Below are 18,114 nucleotides of genomic sequence, written 5' to 3'. Positions count from 1 at the left end.
AGACTTTATTCTTAAAATACATAATCTCTTATGGTTAATTTGTTTTAAATTTAGATGCTTTTATGGTACAAAACTAAAAGCTATAAATTGGCCTTAAGTATCAGAAATCAGTTCTACCAAAGAAAGATGTTTATTTCCAAGTAGACCATAGTTGCTTCTCTCAATTATTTTTAAATGAGGGATAGAACTAGAGACCTTACAAAATCTCTAGATTTCTGAATGAATTTCTAAAATTGAGTGCTCACTTTCCAATTTATTTTTTTATTTATTAAATTTATTGGGATGATGATGGTTAGTAAAATTATATAGGTTTCAACTGTACATTTCTATAATACATTGTCTTTATATCATATTTTGTATTCATCACCCAGAGCAGGTCTCCTTCTATCACCATATATTTGACCCCCTTTTTCTTCTTCTACTCCTCCTCCTCCCCCCTTACCCTCTAGTAACCACTAAACTGTTGCCTGTGTCTATGAGTTTTTGTTAAATAAATTTTCTTTCATCTGTGTTTAGTAAACTACAATAAGGTGTTTAGGTTTTATTTATAATTACAAGTTTTGGGTTACACTGAAATGTAGAATGTACAGGAAAGATAAGAGAGAAAACAAACATTTAATTTTAAGCAATGACTAAGGAGACAAGTAAAAAAAAATAGAAAAGATTAACCTTAAGTACAATTAAGTAATGCAATACTCATGCATAAAATAACATCCAGTGTTATGAAAAATGAACTCAGAAAAAGTAAAAACACATTCCATAAATTTAGTCAGTTCTCAATTGTCTGCACTCATGGTTTTTAACCTCGTGTTCCATAGAGCTCCCACAGGGCCCACAAGGCTGGAGTGAGGTGGTGAAACGGACAGGGCTCAGGAAAATTCAATCCTGCTTCAAAAAGAGTAGCTCCAGGTTTCCTGTTTTATTGGCTTATACTCTTAGTCCATGTTTCATTATCAAAATGGGTTCCTCAGCAAAGAACAGTCTAAAAGTTGCTAAGCTACACCAATGGAAAGGAGAAGTGACAGAAGATAACTGAAGAGTGGATATTAATTTTCAAAAAAAAAAAAAATCCTCAAAATGGTTATAATTACTTATAATTAAGTTCTCTTTACTAATCAAAACTCTTTAGCATCTCTTAAGCACAAACTCGGGTGGGTTGGCGTGAAAGAACTATGATCCCAATGGTATGTCTGGTTAGCCAAAGCAGAAGTGAAATGGTTAAAATATGCACAAACAGTAAAATAATTGGGGACTTTACAAATAATAACATGGAGTTGACTGTATAATTATCACATCAAAAGAGAGAGCTTAGTGATTTCCAAATATTTTTTAAAATATCCTATTAGATATCAGAAAAAAATTAATTATAGCATATTTACCGTACAAGGAGATTTCTCCAGAAATATTCTCAAAAGAAGGGTTAGCTCTTCCGAACATGTTCTTGTACTCATCAAAGACACCAAAAGGTCCACCAATACTCTCTGGCATGCTAAATTAAAGGAAGATAGAGGGGGAAATTAAAGCCATTACACAATTAAAGAAACTGAAAAAGCAATCTCACTGAAAGAGATCAAATACGACTGTCACATTTTAAATGGATTATAAACAATCTAATAATTGAAAACTTTGCTGAAGAAATAGCAGTATGATTAAATGCAAACCAACTAACCAACCGACAAAAAAACAACAAAACCACTTTCCTTAGTGATTGGTTAACTCTAAGTAAAGTAAAAGTATTATTTAAAGAAGCAGAAATTAATACAGCATTTGTTAAATAAGTTTACACTGTTAAGTACCATAAAATAGTTTGCTACCTTCTCATCTTGAAAATGCTTAAATTATAACTATCACTTTCTAAATAGAAAATTAGATGACATAAATGAAAGTATTAGATTGGTGCAAAAAATAATTGCGGTTTAAAAAGTTAAAAACAATTGCAAAAACCACAATTACTTTTGCACCAACCTAACAGGAATATTTAAGATTATGAAACACTTAAATATCACAAACAACTAGTTTGAACATTTCTTTATTCCATCATGGGGTTTAGCATAAACTATAAACAGTGATAGACAAATTCATAGAACTTTTGAGAGTCAAATAATAGGTAATATTTGCAGCACACATCCCAGTGTTCATAGTATATTTACATGCATTATCTCAGTTGATCCTTACCCCCCATACAAAAAAAGTCCTACAAATTAAATATTACCTCCACTTTAGACATGACAAAATAACCCAGATGTGAAGCCTGAGAACAGAAGGCATGTTGAAGCAACATATTTTGCAGAAGCAGTGAACTGATGCACTAGTGTAATAAATAGTAGGTGTATCTGGAAATAAACTTGGAACGAGACTATAAAATAGCATGGACTTTACCCTGTAAGTAACATGAATCCATTAAAGGGTTTAGAGTAAGGAAGTAATATGATCAAAGTAAAGTATATGCCCTTAGGTGTTTTTCTTTTTCAGTTCAAAACTGACAGGCTCCAGTTCATAATGGGGGAAATGAAACACACACACACACACCACAGTATTCGCCTTTGTCTACCACTGGAAACTTACTGAACTAAGTACAGGATTACAAAAGGGAAGAAACCCATAATAGGAAAAAAAAAAAAAGTGGTGGAGGAAATTAGCACTGGGGGCACATCAGGTGAGAGATTTAAAAATGTTTCTTCAAAATGGAAGAGTAGATAGATGGTAGAGAAAGCTGCAGCCTAGAATCTCTGAATTACAAAGGGGCTCAGAGGAGTGGAGAGCCAATCTGCAAGTCTAAAATCTGGACAGGAAGTCAGATTCATATAAGACCTGTCTGTGAACATACACTCTTCTCCTTGATTCTGAGTATAGAGCACAGATAGCTCAGCTTTTACATTTAATGCCCCAAACCTGATAACTCTTCTCTACAGAAAGTGAATGAATTGCCAGGCAAAAGCTGAAATGTACAGTGGGATGTTAGCCTCAGGGCTACCAGCTGTAACTGTACAGTCTGGTCAAGTTGCCTGTGAAATATCCAGAATAGGCAATTCTATGACAGGAAAGAGACGAGCAATTGCCAAGGGCAGGGGGGCATCTGTGGGGGAGAAGGGAATGACTTTACAGAAAGGGTACGGGGTTTCCTTTGGAGATGATGAATGTTCTGTTGACTGTGGTAATGGTGGCACAACTCTGAATTCATGAAAAAACATCAAATTGTGTATGTTAAGTAGGTGAATTGGATAGTATATGATTATATCTCAATAAAACCGTTATTAAAAGATAATGGAATAGAATTTCTCAGAGCTAAGCTGGAAATAAGTCTTCAGATTGAAAGGGTCCACGAAGTACCTAGAACAATAAATAAAAATGTGCCCATACACTACATAGTAAATAAGGGAGAAGGGAAGCTTTTCCTTACAGTACAATCCCAATTAATAAACACAGAAGGAATGATGGGAACAGAAAATCACTATTTGGCAAACACCACAGTATTCACTGTTTCAGTCAAGAATCATCAATAGATGCTAAAATGAGTGGGTTAAATTATGATAAAAAAGGGATATGTACGAGTTATATCTCAAGTTATATAGTCTCAAGTTATCTCCCGACAAGATACTTGCTAATTATAAAGAGAAAACAGTAACTCCACCATGGAGAAACCTGGCAAGACACCACCTTACCCAAGTGATCCAAGTCAACATCAGCAACAATGAGACATAGATGTCATGAACTCCTCGATATATGATGCACTGAGGAAGGCACAATGTCACTTCCGTGGTGCGTCTGCCCAAAATACATAAATTGAATCTAATCATGAGAAAACATCCGACAAACCCAAACTAATGTTTTCTGTGTGTTAGCCTCCAACTAAAATTTAGGTTTCTCCAACTAAAACCTAGGTTTCCATCCATTGTATGTAATAGAATCATATTATATGTTCATTATGAATTTCTCAACTGCCTGTGAAAGTACAGAGTAGGCATTTGATCTGATAACGCAGCAATTCTGTTCAGTGTTTACACTGGGTCACAGTCTTATAATGCCAGCTCCACATATACAACACTGAACAACTCACTCAATCCCTTGGAATCCAGATTTTCCTCTGTAAAATCAAGATCCTTACACTGTGTCTATTGCACTGGGTGGGTCTGAGGAACAAAAGAGATGATGCATATAAAGCTACTACAGAAACCACAGAGCGCGATGCCAATGGAAGACATCATCATCAACCCTTCATTTCACATAACAACGAAATAATTTCAGAGCTACTGTTTAAAACTAGTAGTTTCAACGCACCTTGAAAATCAGAATCAGCCTGTGTTAAAATACTCAAGAACCCTCCTAAAAGATTTTTCACAGTTCCCTGAAGATTAAAAACAAAACATAAAAATTAAATTTTTTTATTATTATTATTTTGTTTAATTTTATTTTTTTATATTAGTTTCAGGTGTACAAAACAACAAAATGATTAGACATGTATAACCCTCACAAAGTAATAAACCCCCAGGTCTGCTACCCATCTGACATCATATACAGCTGTTACAATACCACTGACTATATTCTCTTTACATCCCATGAATATATATATATATTAATATACATATTATAAATTATAATTAGATATATAAAATTATAGTTGACATTAAATATTCTACATCAGCTTCAGGTGTACAGCACTTACCTCATGAAAGCATGAAGCAACTATAATGTAATAAATTATTTGACAGTCTACTGTATATATATATGTAAGTATTTAAAAATAACTAAAAAGAATGCTATGTGTAGGAGTACACATAATTTTCAAACTGTTTTTGTTTTCTGATTTTCCAAACCAATGACATATATTAAAATTAAATGTAATTTTAAAAATATTACCCATTCTCAGAAATATACTAGGATATATATTATATATATTATTTATATTATATTATATTATTATATATGTTTAACATATATATATGTTTTTATATATATATATAATACGATAACTATTAGTTATCCAATGACAACATTAATTTTTTATGTTATCTTAGAGAACTAGAACGGAATTAGATTTTCAGAACAAAAATCTTATGCAATTAGAAGATTTTTAGAATACCACTTGTAGGTCAAAACATGTTTCAGTTATTATAAAAGATAAGTAATCATCTAAAATAATCTTCAGAAAGTTGGGTTATAAATAAGGAGGTGAGTCATTGGGGCATGAATGTGATAAATACTCATCAAATTTAACTTAATGCATCTTTTACCTGTTGCATGAGTAGAAAAATATTCTTTTCTTTTTGCCTGATGATTTTCAAAAAACTCTCAAATACATGGGTAATCACATCAAGTTTGGCTTTACAAGTAGAAAGCAAATTTAATTCCAGCATACAAATCTCAGGATATATTATTTCCCCATGAGTGAGGTTTTCAAGTATGGGGTCACTTGGACTGCTTGATACAATGAAATCTTCTGCTTCAGGCTTTACCTCTACACCTGAAAGGGGACAAGAAAATATTTTTACGTCCTAAACACTGAATAAATATTTCAAATCTCATTAGTCATTTAGGAGTTCTAGTGGCAAAAGTGCTATTTATAAGTAGATGTTCACAAAACCTTTTCCTAACACATGATTACAGCTAAGTATCCTGAATAATCAAGTCTTCTGGATAGTTTGAAGATAAATGAGTAGCCTTAAAAGTAATTCTGATCTTCAGTACAACTGCAAATATTATCAACAGTAATTTTTATGAACATATGATATACATTTAATACATTCCTTCTACCTACTGGAAAAGAAAAATGCTCTCCCCAACTTTCTGACCCCAAAATACCTAAATCACAGGGTAGTTCACTTGTCTGCCCATGGCTATTGGTTGGATGAATTCTAAACCTTGTCTTTTTCATAAGTGAGAAACACATAGACACTGTCTCACTGAATATTACATTTTGGAAAATTTAACTGATATGATCTTAAAAGAGACTGCTCTGCTATTAAGTGTTCATATAGTTCAGAAATTTATACATTTCTATCTAGCCCAGAATTCTTTAAATTAAGATCTAGTTATCAAAGTTATAAAAAGGAAGAAAACTATTATTACAAAATCATGTCTGTACTATGATAAAACTAACACCATTAAATCAATATTGTTCCAAAAGCACCTGCTTGAGGAGTTGGGGGGAAATTGGAGGAAAGTAGTCAAATGGTACAAACTTCCAGTTACAAGACAAACACACACTAGGGATGTAATTTACAACATGGTAACTAAAGTTAACACTGCCGTGTGATGTAAAGGAAAGTTGTTAAGAGAGTAGATATTCAGAGTTCTCATCACAAGGAGAAATTTTTCTCTTCTTCTAATTGTATCTATACAAGATGATGGATGTCAACTACACCTATTGTGGTAATCATTTCACAATATACATAAATCAAGCCATCCTGCTGTATATTTTAAACTTACAGTGACGTATGTCAATTATTTTTCAATGAAACTGGAAAAAAAGAGTTTGTATGATAAGTAGGTAAACTATATGAACATATATGTGTACATATATATTACCATCATCCCAGGTTTCACTATCCTCAGGATTGCTTTCACTATCTGCTTCATAACCTTCTTCTTCAACCAAAAGTTTAAAACTACAACAGTGAGAATCCTCAGCTTCTTCTGAAAAGTGTCCAGGTTGGGGTGACAATTCTTCTTCAGATTGATGACTCTGTAATATTGGTGTAATAAAAGGCAAAAGTTGTGACATTTGCTCACTTTTAGTAATGATATATATAATATGCAAACGTCATTTTAAGAACTTTCTGTAAGAAATTTTAAGTATGTTCTGTAACAAAAATTCTTATGAATTGTTGTTAATGAATCAATATAAATCATGAAATTCACATAGCAAAATTTTCCAGAATTTCTCAGATAACTTGACTAACACCTCAAAAATGGATGTGGGGGGGTTTCTAACAGATTAAGCTATGGGTTATTTCAGTTTTACTGAAAAATAAGTCTAAGAAATTTCATTCTAGTCATATAACAAGAAATGACTAAAAACCCACAGTGAAGTGGAATTATACTTCTTACAATCGAATGCTAGTAAACATATAGTATTATTTTTACACATTTGTTCATGGAAAAAGATTTTTTCCACAGGACTTTTATATATAAAATGTTTTGTAAATTAGATAACCAGAGAGGACATGAAAATTTTTCAAAGGGATTAATTTTAAGATGTCCGAATGCAATTGTCTATATACAACCATCTCAGCAGTCAAGAGTTCCAGCGTTAACTACTGTGCAAAACCTTGCAGCATGAAATTTTCCTTTTCTATAAAAGTGTACAAATATCTTCGCCTTTGAAAACATTTTCACTTAAAGAAGCTCAGAGTTCTTTATCGTTGCAATATTAATATAAGGTAGAATAAAGTAGGTATTTTAACATTTTCCAGTTAACCAATTGATTCAGTAATATGATGAAGGCATTAGTAGCTATTTCAGTAAGCTTTTAAGTTATGACAAACAGTAACATAAAATATTATGGCAGAAGATTATAAAATGTCATATTTATGGCTAGACCAAGGAATTAAAGGACCTATTTAAAGGACAGGTGACAATTAATTAAAGGTAAAATAAACATGAAAGGAGAGGGAAATGCATCACAGTTTCAAGGAAAAAAATTCAGATAGTTCTTTTAGAAAAATACGTTAACATTAACAACTAAAAATCTATGATTGCTATTTTCTATGCAAATACTAGTCTTTTTTTTTTTTTTTTAAGGAGGGTGCAGTTCACAGCGGCCCATGCGGGCATTGAACCAGCAACCCTGGTGTTATCAGCACCACACTCTAACCAACTGAGCTAATGAGCCACTTTATGTGGAGCGATTTAAAATTAAAGTGAGTATTTTGGAAATATCCGCTGCACCCATATAGGATCAGATAAGATACCTGAGTCCCCACCATCCCTGAATTATCATTTAATAAACTACCCATCGTTATATGTAAGATATCAAATAAAATAATACATTTCTGTCTTACCAGGAGCAATTCTCAGTAAATTTCCAGATTAGATGAAAAAAAATGTATTATTTTACGCTCCTATTTTTTATGAGATAGGGCACTGAGTAAATACTATCCATCTCAGATGATGGAGACGTGGCCCATGGAACTCACCAAACCTGGCCCATACGTTCGAATCACATCCATGCATGTCCTAGTCCCATCTCACACTCTTCTGCTTCTGCAGGTCATACCCGGACAACTGTTACGTTACTGTACCTTCTCAATCAGAGCATCACCGTGTTCAAAATCTGCTGAGTGGTTCCCCACTGCAACTCGAAGCAGGGCGTCGAATAAAGGCTTTGCCAATTCTGTTTCAATCACCTTTGATTGGGAAAGATGGTCCCTCATTTCCAATAATATATTTTCCACAGACAAGTTCTAAGGTAAAATAGAAGAGACGAAGAATTAGTCTCAAGAATAACATCCTTTTAGAAAAAGATGAAAGTGACAAAATAAACAATAAATCAACATTCAACAAGTAGAAAGCTAGTCCATTTATTTGCAGGTGATATGAAAGTAAAATGACTATAAACATGTAGTTCTTCCATAAACATCCTATTGTTATAATTAATAACATTTTTATTTATCACATACTTTACTCATCTTCCGTGGTTTTGAATTTCTACGTATCATAAATTGATTGTATCGCAAAAAAAGATTAGTTGAAACTTCAAAGTTTTGATTAAGCATCTCTAGATTTTGCAAATTCCTTAAGACCCGAAGAAGCACTTCTAATCTTTTCTCACCTTCTTTTCTGCCCTAGAAGGGATATTTGGCTGCTTGCCCACGTCCCTGTATTAGGTGATGAGACATAAAGAGGGATAAGAAGCGGACGTCTCCCTTAAGGAACTCTCAGTCCCATGTGAGACACAGATACGTACAGACAAGATATGATGATGATCATTCTAGAGTTATAAACAAAGTTCTCTGAGATAGAAACAGAGGTGATACCTGAGACCTATCCTAAGTGTCCCAAAGGAGAGGTTGTATGAGATGGACAATGGACAGAGAACACATAGGAGACAGCAGGCATAGAAACTGAGGGAGATGATACACCAGGCAGAAGAAAAGGTACAGAAGTGATGACAAAGAATGGCATCAGCCTGGTGAAGGATGGCAAGAAATGAGGCTAAACAAGGAAGTGGAAGCACCACTGTGAGGGGCCTTGTACATTCTTCTGAGTGTGGAGTTTAATTGTGAGCGATGTGGAAGCACCAAGATATTTTAGACAGGAGGTAACACGGAGACGGCAGGAGAGCCTGCTGGCTGACAGAACAGTCACGGGGGGAGCTAATAGGAAAAGAAGGGATCTGCCACATTTGAAGGTACCTTAGAAGCGGGGACTGAAACTGGGAATTAATTTTGTGTTGAGAAATGCTCTCTCAGGAGAAACTTGTAAGGGTGTGAGGGAAGCAGAATATGTCGGGGAAGATGCAGTTTCAGAGAAAATATCCAGCTCCCGCCTAAAGCCAGGGGAAGCTCCAGAGCCTGAACTGCACCACAGAGGTTGTCCCCACCCCAAAGCCATGTCCGTCAGTCACTGGTGAGCTCCCTTCCCGGGCATCTTAGATGGGGCATCTTTCACTGGCCAAGGGCAATCCTTGGGAGGTGGTCCAGATGTCAGCCCTCAGTAGCCGATGACAGATGGCTGCATCAGCTCGACAAAGGGGATCTGGGCCGGGCACCGAAGGCATCACACCCAGCTTGTAAAGCTTGAACTCTGAAACACAACGTCCATTATTACTCAGCTGACATTTACTGCGTAGCTAATGCCTGTCGGGGCTGGTAACTTTGTCACATGTGGATTTTGCATTTCACACTAAACTGAAAGCTTCTGGCGGGCAAGAACTGGGTCATGTGTCCCTGTGTCCTCCATGGTACCCAGTACAGTACTAAGCACACGGGAGCTTTGCAAAACTTAGAATCTTTGGAAAAACAAAGCGACAATGGTATTACATTAGAACTTTTAAAAACACATATTACACGATAGCTGGACAAAGGGCAAGTTATTACCTGATCAGGTAACTCTAATTCCATCTTTTGCTGACTGGCTCTGCTGCCATGCAGACAAATGGCCAGAAGGGCTTCCAAAAGCCGTATGCTCTGAAGTGAGGTCTCACTTTCTCGACTTGGAAGGCCCTTTGCTGCCTCAGGAGCAGCTTCAGTGGCTGAAATGTGTTCCACATTTATGGAAGAAATATGCTGTGACTCCAGTTTGCCTAAACTGTCAGCACTCTCTTTTAGATTACCCAGGTCTGATGGGGTGAGGGGACATTTCACAGTCAAAGATAATACATCTTCCTTCATACTGAGCTCAGATTGAGGCGTTCTGATTAAATCTTGGCTTTCACTCACATTTATATCTCCTTCTTTTTTTCCTTGCTCCTGTTCATGACTTCTGAGTAATTGCTGTATGATCATAAATATTAATTTATAGCACACTCGGAAACCACCAAGCCTATAAAACTGTTTCTGGAAAACTGGACTCAACATGTAGATCCAGTGACACACGGACCAAATGTCGGCGGCTTGGTGCATCTGTTCCGGAGAAGGCAAGACGAGGCTCTCGAGAGACAGACACGGCAGGACGTGGTGCAGCGGCTCGCTCGCTGTGCTGTCGTAGCCAGAGGTGTCTTCTGAATCGTTGGCGGGCTCTCCATCAGCTTCGGCTTCTTTACTAACACACAAGAACGCCACACACAGGAAGACGTTTATCGTGTTGATGTGAACATCCTGGTTAACCAGCTTCCGTTTCTTCGGATAAGCTTCTTTGAGGCTGGCATAAAACTTGCTAAGACTCGGAGGAGAATCTGAGTAAGCTTGCTGGTTATGAAGAGAAGTCCCTGCCCTTAAAGGTGACGACTCCTTCTGTTCAAGGTCTAGCCCATCAGGACCTGGAATTGAAGAATCTTTCTGTTGTTCCCCGAGGCTGATTATCAGAGTTTCAAATGCTTTTAGGGAATGACTCCGAACACCATCTAAGTAATTTAATTCAATTAATTGACTTACTCCATTACAACTTAAAAACAAATCTCTTATTATCCTGTGAGAGGAAAAAAGAAACATATAAGAGGTTTTACACATAGAAATGTCATTTATAAATAGGTATATATACTATTTAAATATGTCACTGCTACATGTGGTATATACTAAACACTGCCTACTTTATCAGTTATTTGGCTGAAGTTCTCAGATGTGACCAGGATCTCAGGTCACTTTCTAGTTACTTTCATGCGCTTCTTCAAACACTGCACATACAACTCCAGCATTTAGAAAGAAGGAATTACATGCGTCCCAAGCAATTCAGGAAAGGATATTTTTCTCCCAATAGCAAACTGTATATAAATTCTAAATCCCACAACCACCACACTTAAGACGGACAATCTGAAAGCAGGCAGGCATTTGTGCGTCTTTTCCTTTGTCTGCCTGCGGTTCACTCAGGACTTCTGGTTCATTTTGAATCTGCACCTCAGACAGAGGAAGAGCCCAACTACAGATCTGACGGTGCTCAGCTCTGCCTGAGGCGAGAGACTCAGGGATCTGGATCACTGGAATCCTGGCAATAACTTCAATATAAATCAACTCAGCAAAGACTCAGGTTGTCCACAAACTGCCAATGACTCACAAACTTTCAAATCAAAGTCAGTTCTAGTAAAACAATGTCAGAACGTCAGGAATTTGTAAAAATGATTGTAAAGGTAATGATGCTACATAGGTTATATTGCATCCTCAGTTTTTAAGATGGTGTGTGCATTAATTTGAAAGGCCAGGCTACCTGTCAGAAGCAAGCTTTATTTACAAAATTATTTTTCAAGTACCAGACTTGACCATCACAAATTCTGGAAACCTCATTGGCGGACTTCTACGTAATTTAAATTTTCTTCTTTTTGATTTTCTGTGTTTTCTAATTTTCCTACCTATATTGCTTAGGTAATAAATGTAAATATGGTATTGAAAAAATAATAATCCCCTTAATTCCAGATAATTATCATTTCATGTATGTGCATATTTTGCATAGTGGTAAATAAGTGGGCGATATTTCTATTTTTATATATCTTATTGATAAAATATTTTAAGTATTTTCTCATGTTCCAACAGGATCTTTGTAACCATTATTTTTAATGGCTAATAATATTTCATCGGGTGAATATAAAATAATTAATTTAACCTTGCCCCTGCTATTGGATATGTGTTGTGTCCATTTTCTCTCAGAAATATGTTTTTAAAACTTTACTTTTTTTCCACTGAAAAATGAAAATCAATGGCTCTGTCCTTTCCCCTATAACCCCCAGGAAGAATAAATAAATAAATAATAGATAAATAAATAAATGTAAAAAACAGTATCTGACATGGGATGGGAACTTTTTGTTGTTGTTAAACTAAAATTAAATCCTATGAAAGAATAAAGGGTAAAGATATTCAAAAGCCTACATTAAAAGATATATATCCACACACGTGTACACATACAGACCTTGATTTAAGGAGGGTAGACAGCATTTTTAAATAAATCTGAAGCACTTCCTGAGGCAGACACTGGCTGTGAGGGCCACACACGTGACTCTGAGCCGTCGTAATGCTGAGGTGCTGACAGTGGTGGGCCAGCTCAACTCCTCTTTGGAGCACAGGGTTAAATATGTAATTGTACAATTTCCACTGAACAACTACATTGCCTTTCTGGATTAAACTACAGATGTGATTTGCAATCTGTACACTATGTAATCTGTCTCCTTCAAAAACAAAATTCTGATAAGCCTCTAAGGCATCCCATCTCCACAGCAAGTCTTCAGACCCACTGCTGGGCAGGATCCCTTGAAATCTGCAGGAAGGACTGGGTAACCCTGAGGGAGGCTCCGCCTCGCACGAAGCCCCCTGTAGTGTTTCTTCTAATTTGGCTAGCTGATCAGAGTCAACAGTACAAACATTGCAAGCTGCTTTTTTAATTTTGTGTGATATCTCGGCTCCTCCTAACTGATCCAAAATAAGTTTGTTAAGGATATTCAATATATGCTGCTGAAAATTTTTCAGTGCTGGCAACTGAAAAGCGTGGAGCAAAGGGATGATGACGGATTTGGGGTCCATACAACAGCATATTCCGACGTTATGGACTCCTGACAGAATCTGCACACACGTGCTGCTCAGGGAGGCCTGCTGCAAGAGGCGCAGGCACTGGTGAGCACAAACGGCAAGACAACAGCACCGCTCAGGGTAGTAAACCTCGCCATCCGCAGTCTCTTCGAAGGGGTTTTTGGAAACCTGGTTTTTAAAAGCCGAAACCAGGAGACCTGAGAGATCTCTGTGGTGATGCATAAAGTGGGAGTATTCACACCGTCGGTGCCTCTTTCTTGTACACATTGAATGATGAAGTTGCTCTGATTTCACTTTTTTGACAGCGCTCATTATTTTCATCACACTATTTATTAGGGCTTTCAAATGTTCTGAGGCTTCGGTAGGAACGCCATCTCTTACAATCAGCCATTCCATTTGAAGAACTGCCGTTTCAAATAAATTAAATCCATTATGCTGAATGAATTCTTGTACCAAATCCATGGCTTGACTGAAGAAGAAGGGATTTGAAGCTGCACTCTGAAGACAACAGATGAGGATCTGTAGCACTCCTTCCAGAAGCTCAGGTAAAAGAAGGGCTCTATGACGATACTTTGAAAACACAAAACCTTCCTGAAACTCCTGTAGTGTTTTCTTTTGTCTTGGTGCAAAAGGGTCAGGCTGCTTTTCTAGGCAAGTTCTAATTTTTAAAGCTGCTCTAAGCAATTCAGTTAAATTTTTTCTAAGACTTTCTGGTATCATCTCTGCAGTACTAATATCTACTGACATAAGATGCAACACTGTTCGAAAAAGCATTCGCTGAATCAAGGCCACCGGTTCTTCAGTCCAACCTGCAGAAACTAGTGGACTCTCCAGACTGTCGCTGAGGTGACAGCAGTCCCCAAAGCCCGCGAGGAACTCAGTCAGTGTGGGCACTACACTGGCGGCTAGAGCAGAATTATGATTCAAGGTAATGTCGAACTTACAAACTTTCTCTAATAAAGATAATAAAACATGACACAAGTCAAATGGAGAATTGTGCATGTGACTGATAATAGACAAGGCAGCAGGCTCACTTAAAATGTCGGTGTTTGCCTCCTGTGTTGGCATAATCTCTTGGAAAGTTTCCAAAGCCATGGTGTCAGGAGTCTGTTCTTTGGTTGACAAGCGGTCAGGTTTAAGTGTGAGCTCTTCTTTAGGAGACTGTGTCACCAAATGCTGCAGCTGATGGGGCCGCCTATGCTTACTCACTGCTATACTTTTGTCATCTGAATTGGCTTCTGAATCTGAGGTGGAGAGCTGCGTCTTTCTTGCATCTCTTATGGAATAGCGATGGGTGCTTTTACGTTGTCGTCTGCTTTTTCGAAAAACGTTTACTTTTGCAGAAACCTGACCAGATGGGGCACTTCCTTCTAAATATAATTTTTCCTGAGTAGATCTTTGTGAACTTGAGTTCTTTTCTTTGGTCAGGATTATATCAGCTGAGAATGGTAGATTAAAATCTAAGGAAACAAAAAAGGAAAATTGAGAACGCCTTAGTATGTTTTTAAACTCAATTTGTATTTAGCATCCACTTTAGGAGTTTAACCTCAGTTTATTTTTACTGTGGCTGATTTTCTTTAACTACGTTGTGTCTCCAGGTCACTTACCCCCACACTTAACCAGGGGTATTAGTTCAAAGGATACAAATTGATTTGGAACAAACAAAAGAAAACAGAATTAGGAAAATAAACCCAATTTAAAACCATACATTGCATTCTAACGTCAACATAAGAGACTCTTTAGACTATCTGGTGTTCAGCACTACTGTTCATGCCACTTTACAAATCTCCTCCAATAGTGCCATCAATAAGATATGGGGTATATTATATTCTCAAAAATAGTGTTTAGGTGATAGCCCTGATATAACTTAAGAACTTTAAAATTTTCCAGTTATTTCAAAATCATACAATAGATACCAAATATCTCTAACACTAAAGTTAAAAGAGATCTTCCTTCAAAATATTTACTGAGTGTGCCATGCACTGAACGAGGCACAATTACGGGCACCACCGTTTCATCCTCAAGGCCTAGAACCGAGGTGTGGCACGAGGTCAGCACTCAATACCGATTTCTGGGGGAGATGCATGATTCGCCTTACTAAAGGAGATAATGAAATTGGTCTTTCGCTTTGCAAAAATTAGTAATAAAATCTACATGAAAATACAATTGCAATTTAGAATGAATAAATACAAATCTGTAAACAAAAGATCTGTGCCTTAATGAAGAGAGGGAGGGGGAAGTTAAAAGGGGCTGACAAATTGCACCTTTGCAAAAGATGCAGGCAAAGAAGACAACGTCCCCCAAAGAACAATAATCGGATGTCTGAAGTGGTTAACAACTTGTGAATTCTACAAATTTAGAAGAAAATAAGGTCAGAAAGCTAGTGAATCAACTAATAAGCAGGATAACAACATTAAAGACATTAGACAACTCCCTAACAAGAGAGCTCCATATCAGAAATGTATTAAAAATGCACATATGGCATTAAAATACAGCACAGAAGGATTTTTTTTTTTAACCTGAGAGATCCTTAGACATCTCACAATCCACACATCTCAGAAACGGTCAAGGGGGAAAACTGTCAATCCTTCCATTGAAACATTTAAGTTAAATTTCACATACTTAATGTGATTTATATATACACATATATATGTATATATATGATTTATAGATAATAATTTTTCAAAATCGTAAATTAAAAATACGTATTAACCTTGCATGGAGTAATTCTACCCAGCTTTAAAACAAAATATTCAAATTTATCCTTTGAAAGCAACATTAGCAAACTAAAGAGCAAAAGTCATCGATAGAGTATGGTAATATTATGGAAAGCAGTCTTTAAAATAGCAAAGGAATTTTAACGTCTTTCTTCAAATTTTTCGCTATCCATTTCTCAGGTGCTACGTTGCATGCCTAGATGTACTCCTTTTGCTAAGTGTTCTGCTTCTTTGTCTACTTTCTAATTATCATTACATTCGCATAATCCCCTAGGAAGCACCATGGTTTTTGTAGTATTAGAAGAAATACAAATGTGTTTTGCCCAAAGAATTTTTCATATTGAGTATCATACTAATACATACTGTTCTGAATTTGAACTGTTATCAGCCAACAAGGCAGAAGTAACTTTTCAATAGAACGGTGTTCCCCAGGGGCATTTTGATGACACAAAGGATATGATAAAGAAAAGAAACATACCTGTTGCCCTTTCTTCTTGAACAGGTATCCTCCATACCAGTGGCAGGAGTGACAGAAGAAGAGTAAGGAGTTCTTCTCTACATGTCAATGCCTGTATGAGAAATAAAAGAAGAATCCTTCATTTCTGAGGTTGTGAGACAGTAATTCCTAACACTGTGTCTTAAATTTCACCCAAAATATCCTTTTTCTTGAACGGTTGCATTTGAGAAGCTAAGGATCAAAGAACCTATCTTAAATCTAAAGCTGTGATGCTTTCCGATTTATAAACCCTTTCCATGACAGAAGAATGTGAGAGTATCTGACAGTATTTAGCACATTCTTGCTGATGTTTCCAAAGATAGCTCTTACACCACCATGCACTTTGCAAGAATTCCTCACCGATGAAAAGACAAATTTGCAGGGTGAAAGTGAAAAGTTAAGCCTTATTAGTTAGCAAACCAATAACATAAAGTTACTAGAAAAAGATGAAGTCTTCATGCAGTTAAATGTAAAATTCAGAGAACACGATTTAAAAAAAAGAAATTGACATTATTAATACAAAATATATAGAAAGAGAGAAAGACTTATTAGTGAAGGTAATCCAATATTCATTGATGGCACACGATGTGCACAGCACTTGTCTTACCCTTCCTGGAGGAGATGGTCCAAGCCCTGGAGAAGGTCCCCTGATTTGGCCCATAAGATACATACACACAGACAGTTAAAGAACAGAAGGTATGTCGTATGAGTAGGTACCCAAGTGTGGCACAGGTGTTCAGCTTAGGAATGCACAGAAAGGTGCAATCATACCAGTTAGAAGCGCGGAAGTGGGAATGGAGCTAGAGAGCTGGAGTTGGGACACTTGGGACATGGGTAGTCAAAAAATTAAAGGCAAGTCAAGTTTAAATTTCCCATATCAATCAGTGGGGAGGGGGTTAGAGTGATACAATCAGATCTGCTCGTTAGAAAGACCACTCTCGCCACTATACAGATGACAGAATGGGGTAGGGAGACTGGTGATCAGTGTTTCAGGCAAGTAAACAATAATGCAGATGAGAGATGAGGATCTGAAGTACCCTGACAGTAATATTGAAAAGGAGGAAACATATTTGAGAAACTGTAAGGGAGAAATGAAATGACTTGCAGTTGATTATCTACAAGAGAGGAAAACCATCTAAAAGAACTCAAGGGTTTCTGATTTAGGCCACTAAGTGACTGAAAATGTACTCACCAAGACAGGAAATTTAGGAGTTGTATTAGGTTGGGGGGAAGTGATGGATTCACTCTTTAGACATATTGAGTTTGAGATGTCTGTGGGATCCAAATGGAGAGAGCTTTTTAATAAACAGTTGGACGTATAGATCTGGAGCTTAAGAAAAAGACACACCGTAAATAAAAAGAGTTGGGAGTCACTGGGGCAGAAGTCAAGGACATATGTGAGACTTTCTAGGAGAGTACACAGAATGACGAGAGAAGAGTGACGAGAATGGAGCTCTGGAGAACGACATTAGGGAGTTAACAGGTGGCAGTGCTGAAGAGAAACCTGCAAAGGAGGCTGGGAAGTGGAACGGAGAAATCAAGGGAGAGAGCAATTCAGGAAAGAAAAGCGTCCACCAGGTCAAGAGCTGTTGTTCTTTAGCTGTGCAAGATGATGGAGAAAGCCTTTATAACAGAGGTCACTGGTGACCTTCACAAACACAGGTTTGATGGCGTATAATTGAGTACAAGTCCGGTTACAATTGGCTGAAGCACTGAAGGGAATGAGAAAGCAGAGAGGCATAGCACTCAGACTCTTCCTTCTAGTGTCCTGGTTAGGAAAAGGCACAAATTT

General features: G+C 36.8%; 1 protein-coding gene across 3 annotated transcripts in view; it reads right to left on the bottom strand.

Annotated features, from left to right (window-relative positions):
* The window catches only part of LYST (lysosomal trafficking regulator), a 170,705-nt gene that overhangs the window by 104,847 nt on the left and 47,744 nt on the right, over nt 1-18,114 (bottom strand). For all 3 annotated transcript variants that reach the window (XM_033099812.1, XM_033099811.1, XM_033099813.1), the window contains exons 4-11: nt 16,305-16,395; nt 12,496-14,569; nt 10,038-11,067; nt 8,241-8,402; nt 6,526-6,682; nt 5,232-5,461; nt 4,279-4,345; nt 1,380-1,489 (exon numbers count right to left, since the gene is read on the bottom strand). In XM_033099812.1, coding sequence (XP_032955703.1) covers nt 1,380-1,489; nt 4,279-4,345; nt 5,232-5,461; nt 6,526-6,682; nt 8,241-8,402; nt 10,038-11,067; nt 12,496-14,569; nt 16,305-16,395 — 3,921 coding nt within the window. The remainder of the gene's footprint in view (nt 1-1,379; nt 1,490-4,278; nt 4,346-5,231; nt 5,462-6,525; nt 6,683-8,240; nt 8,403-10,037; nt 11,068-12,495; nt 14,570-16,304; nt 16,396-18,114) is intronic.

Source organism: Rhinolophus ferrumequinum, chromosome 27, assembly GCF_004115265.2.
Source record: "Rhinolophus ferrumequinum isolate MPI-CBG mRhiFer1 chromosome 27, mRhiFer1_v1.p, whole genome shotgun sequence".
NCBI classification, from domain to species: domain Eukaryota; kingdom Metazoa; phylum Chordata; class Mammalia; order Chiroptera; family Rhinolophidae; genus Rhinolophus; species Rhinolophus ferrumequinum.
This window is presented reverse-complemented; position numbering and strand designations above follow the sequence as displayed.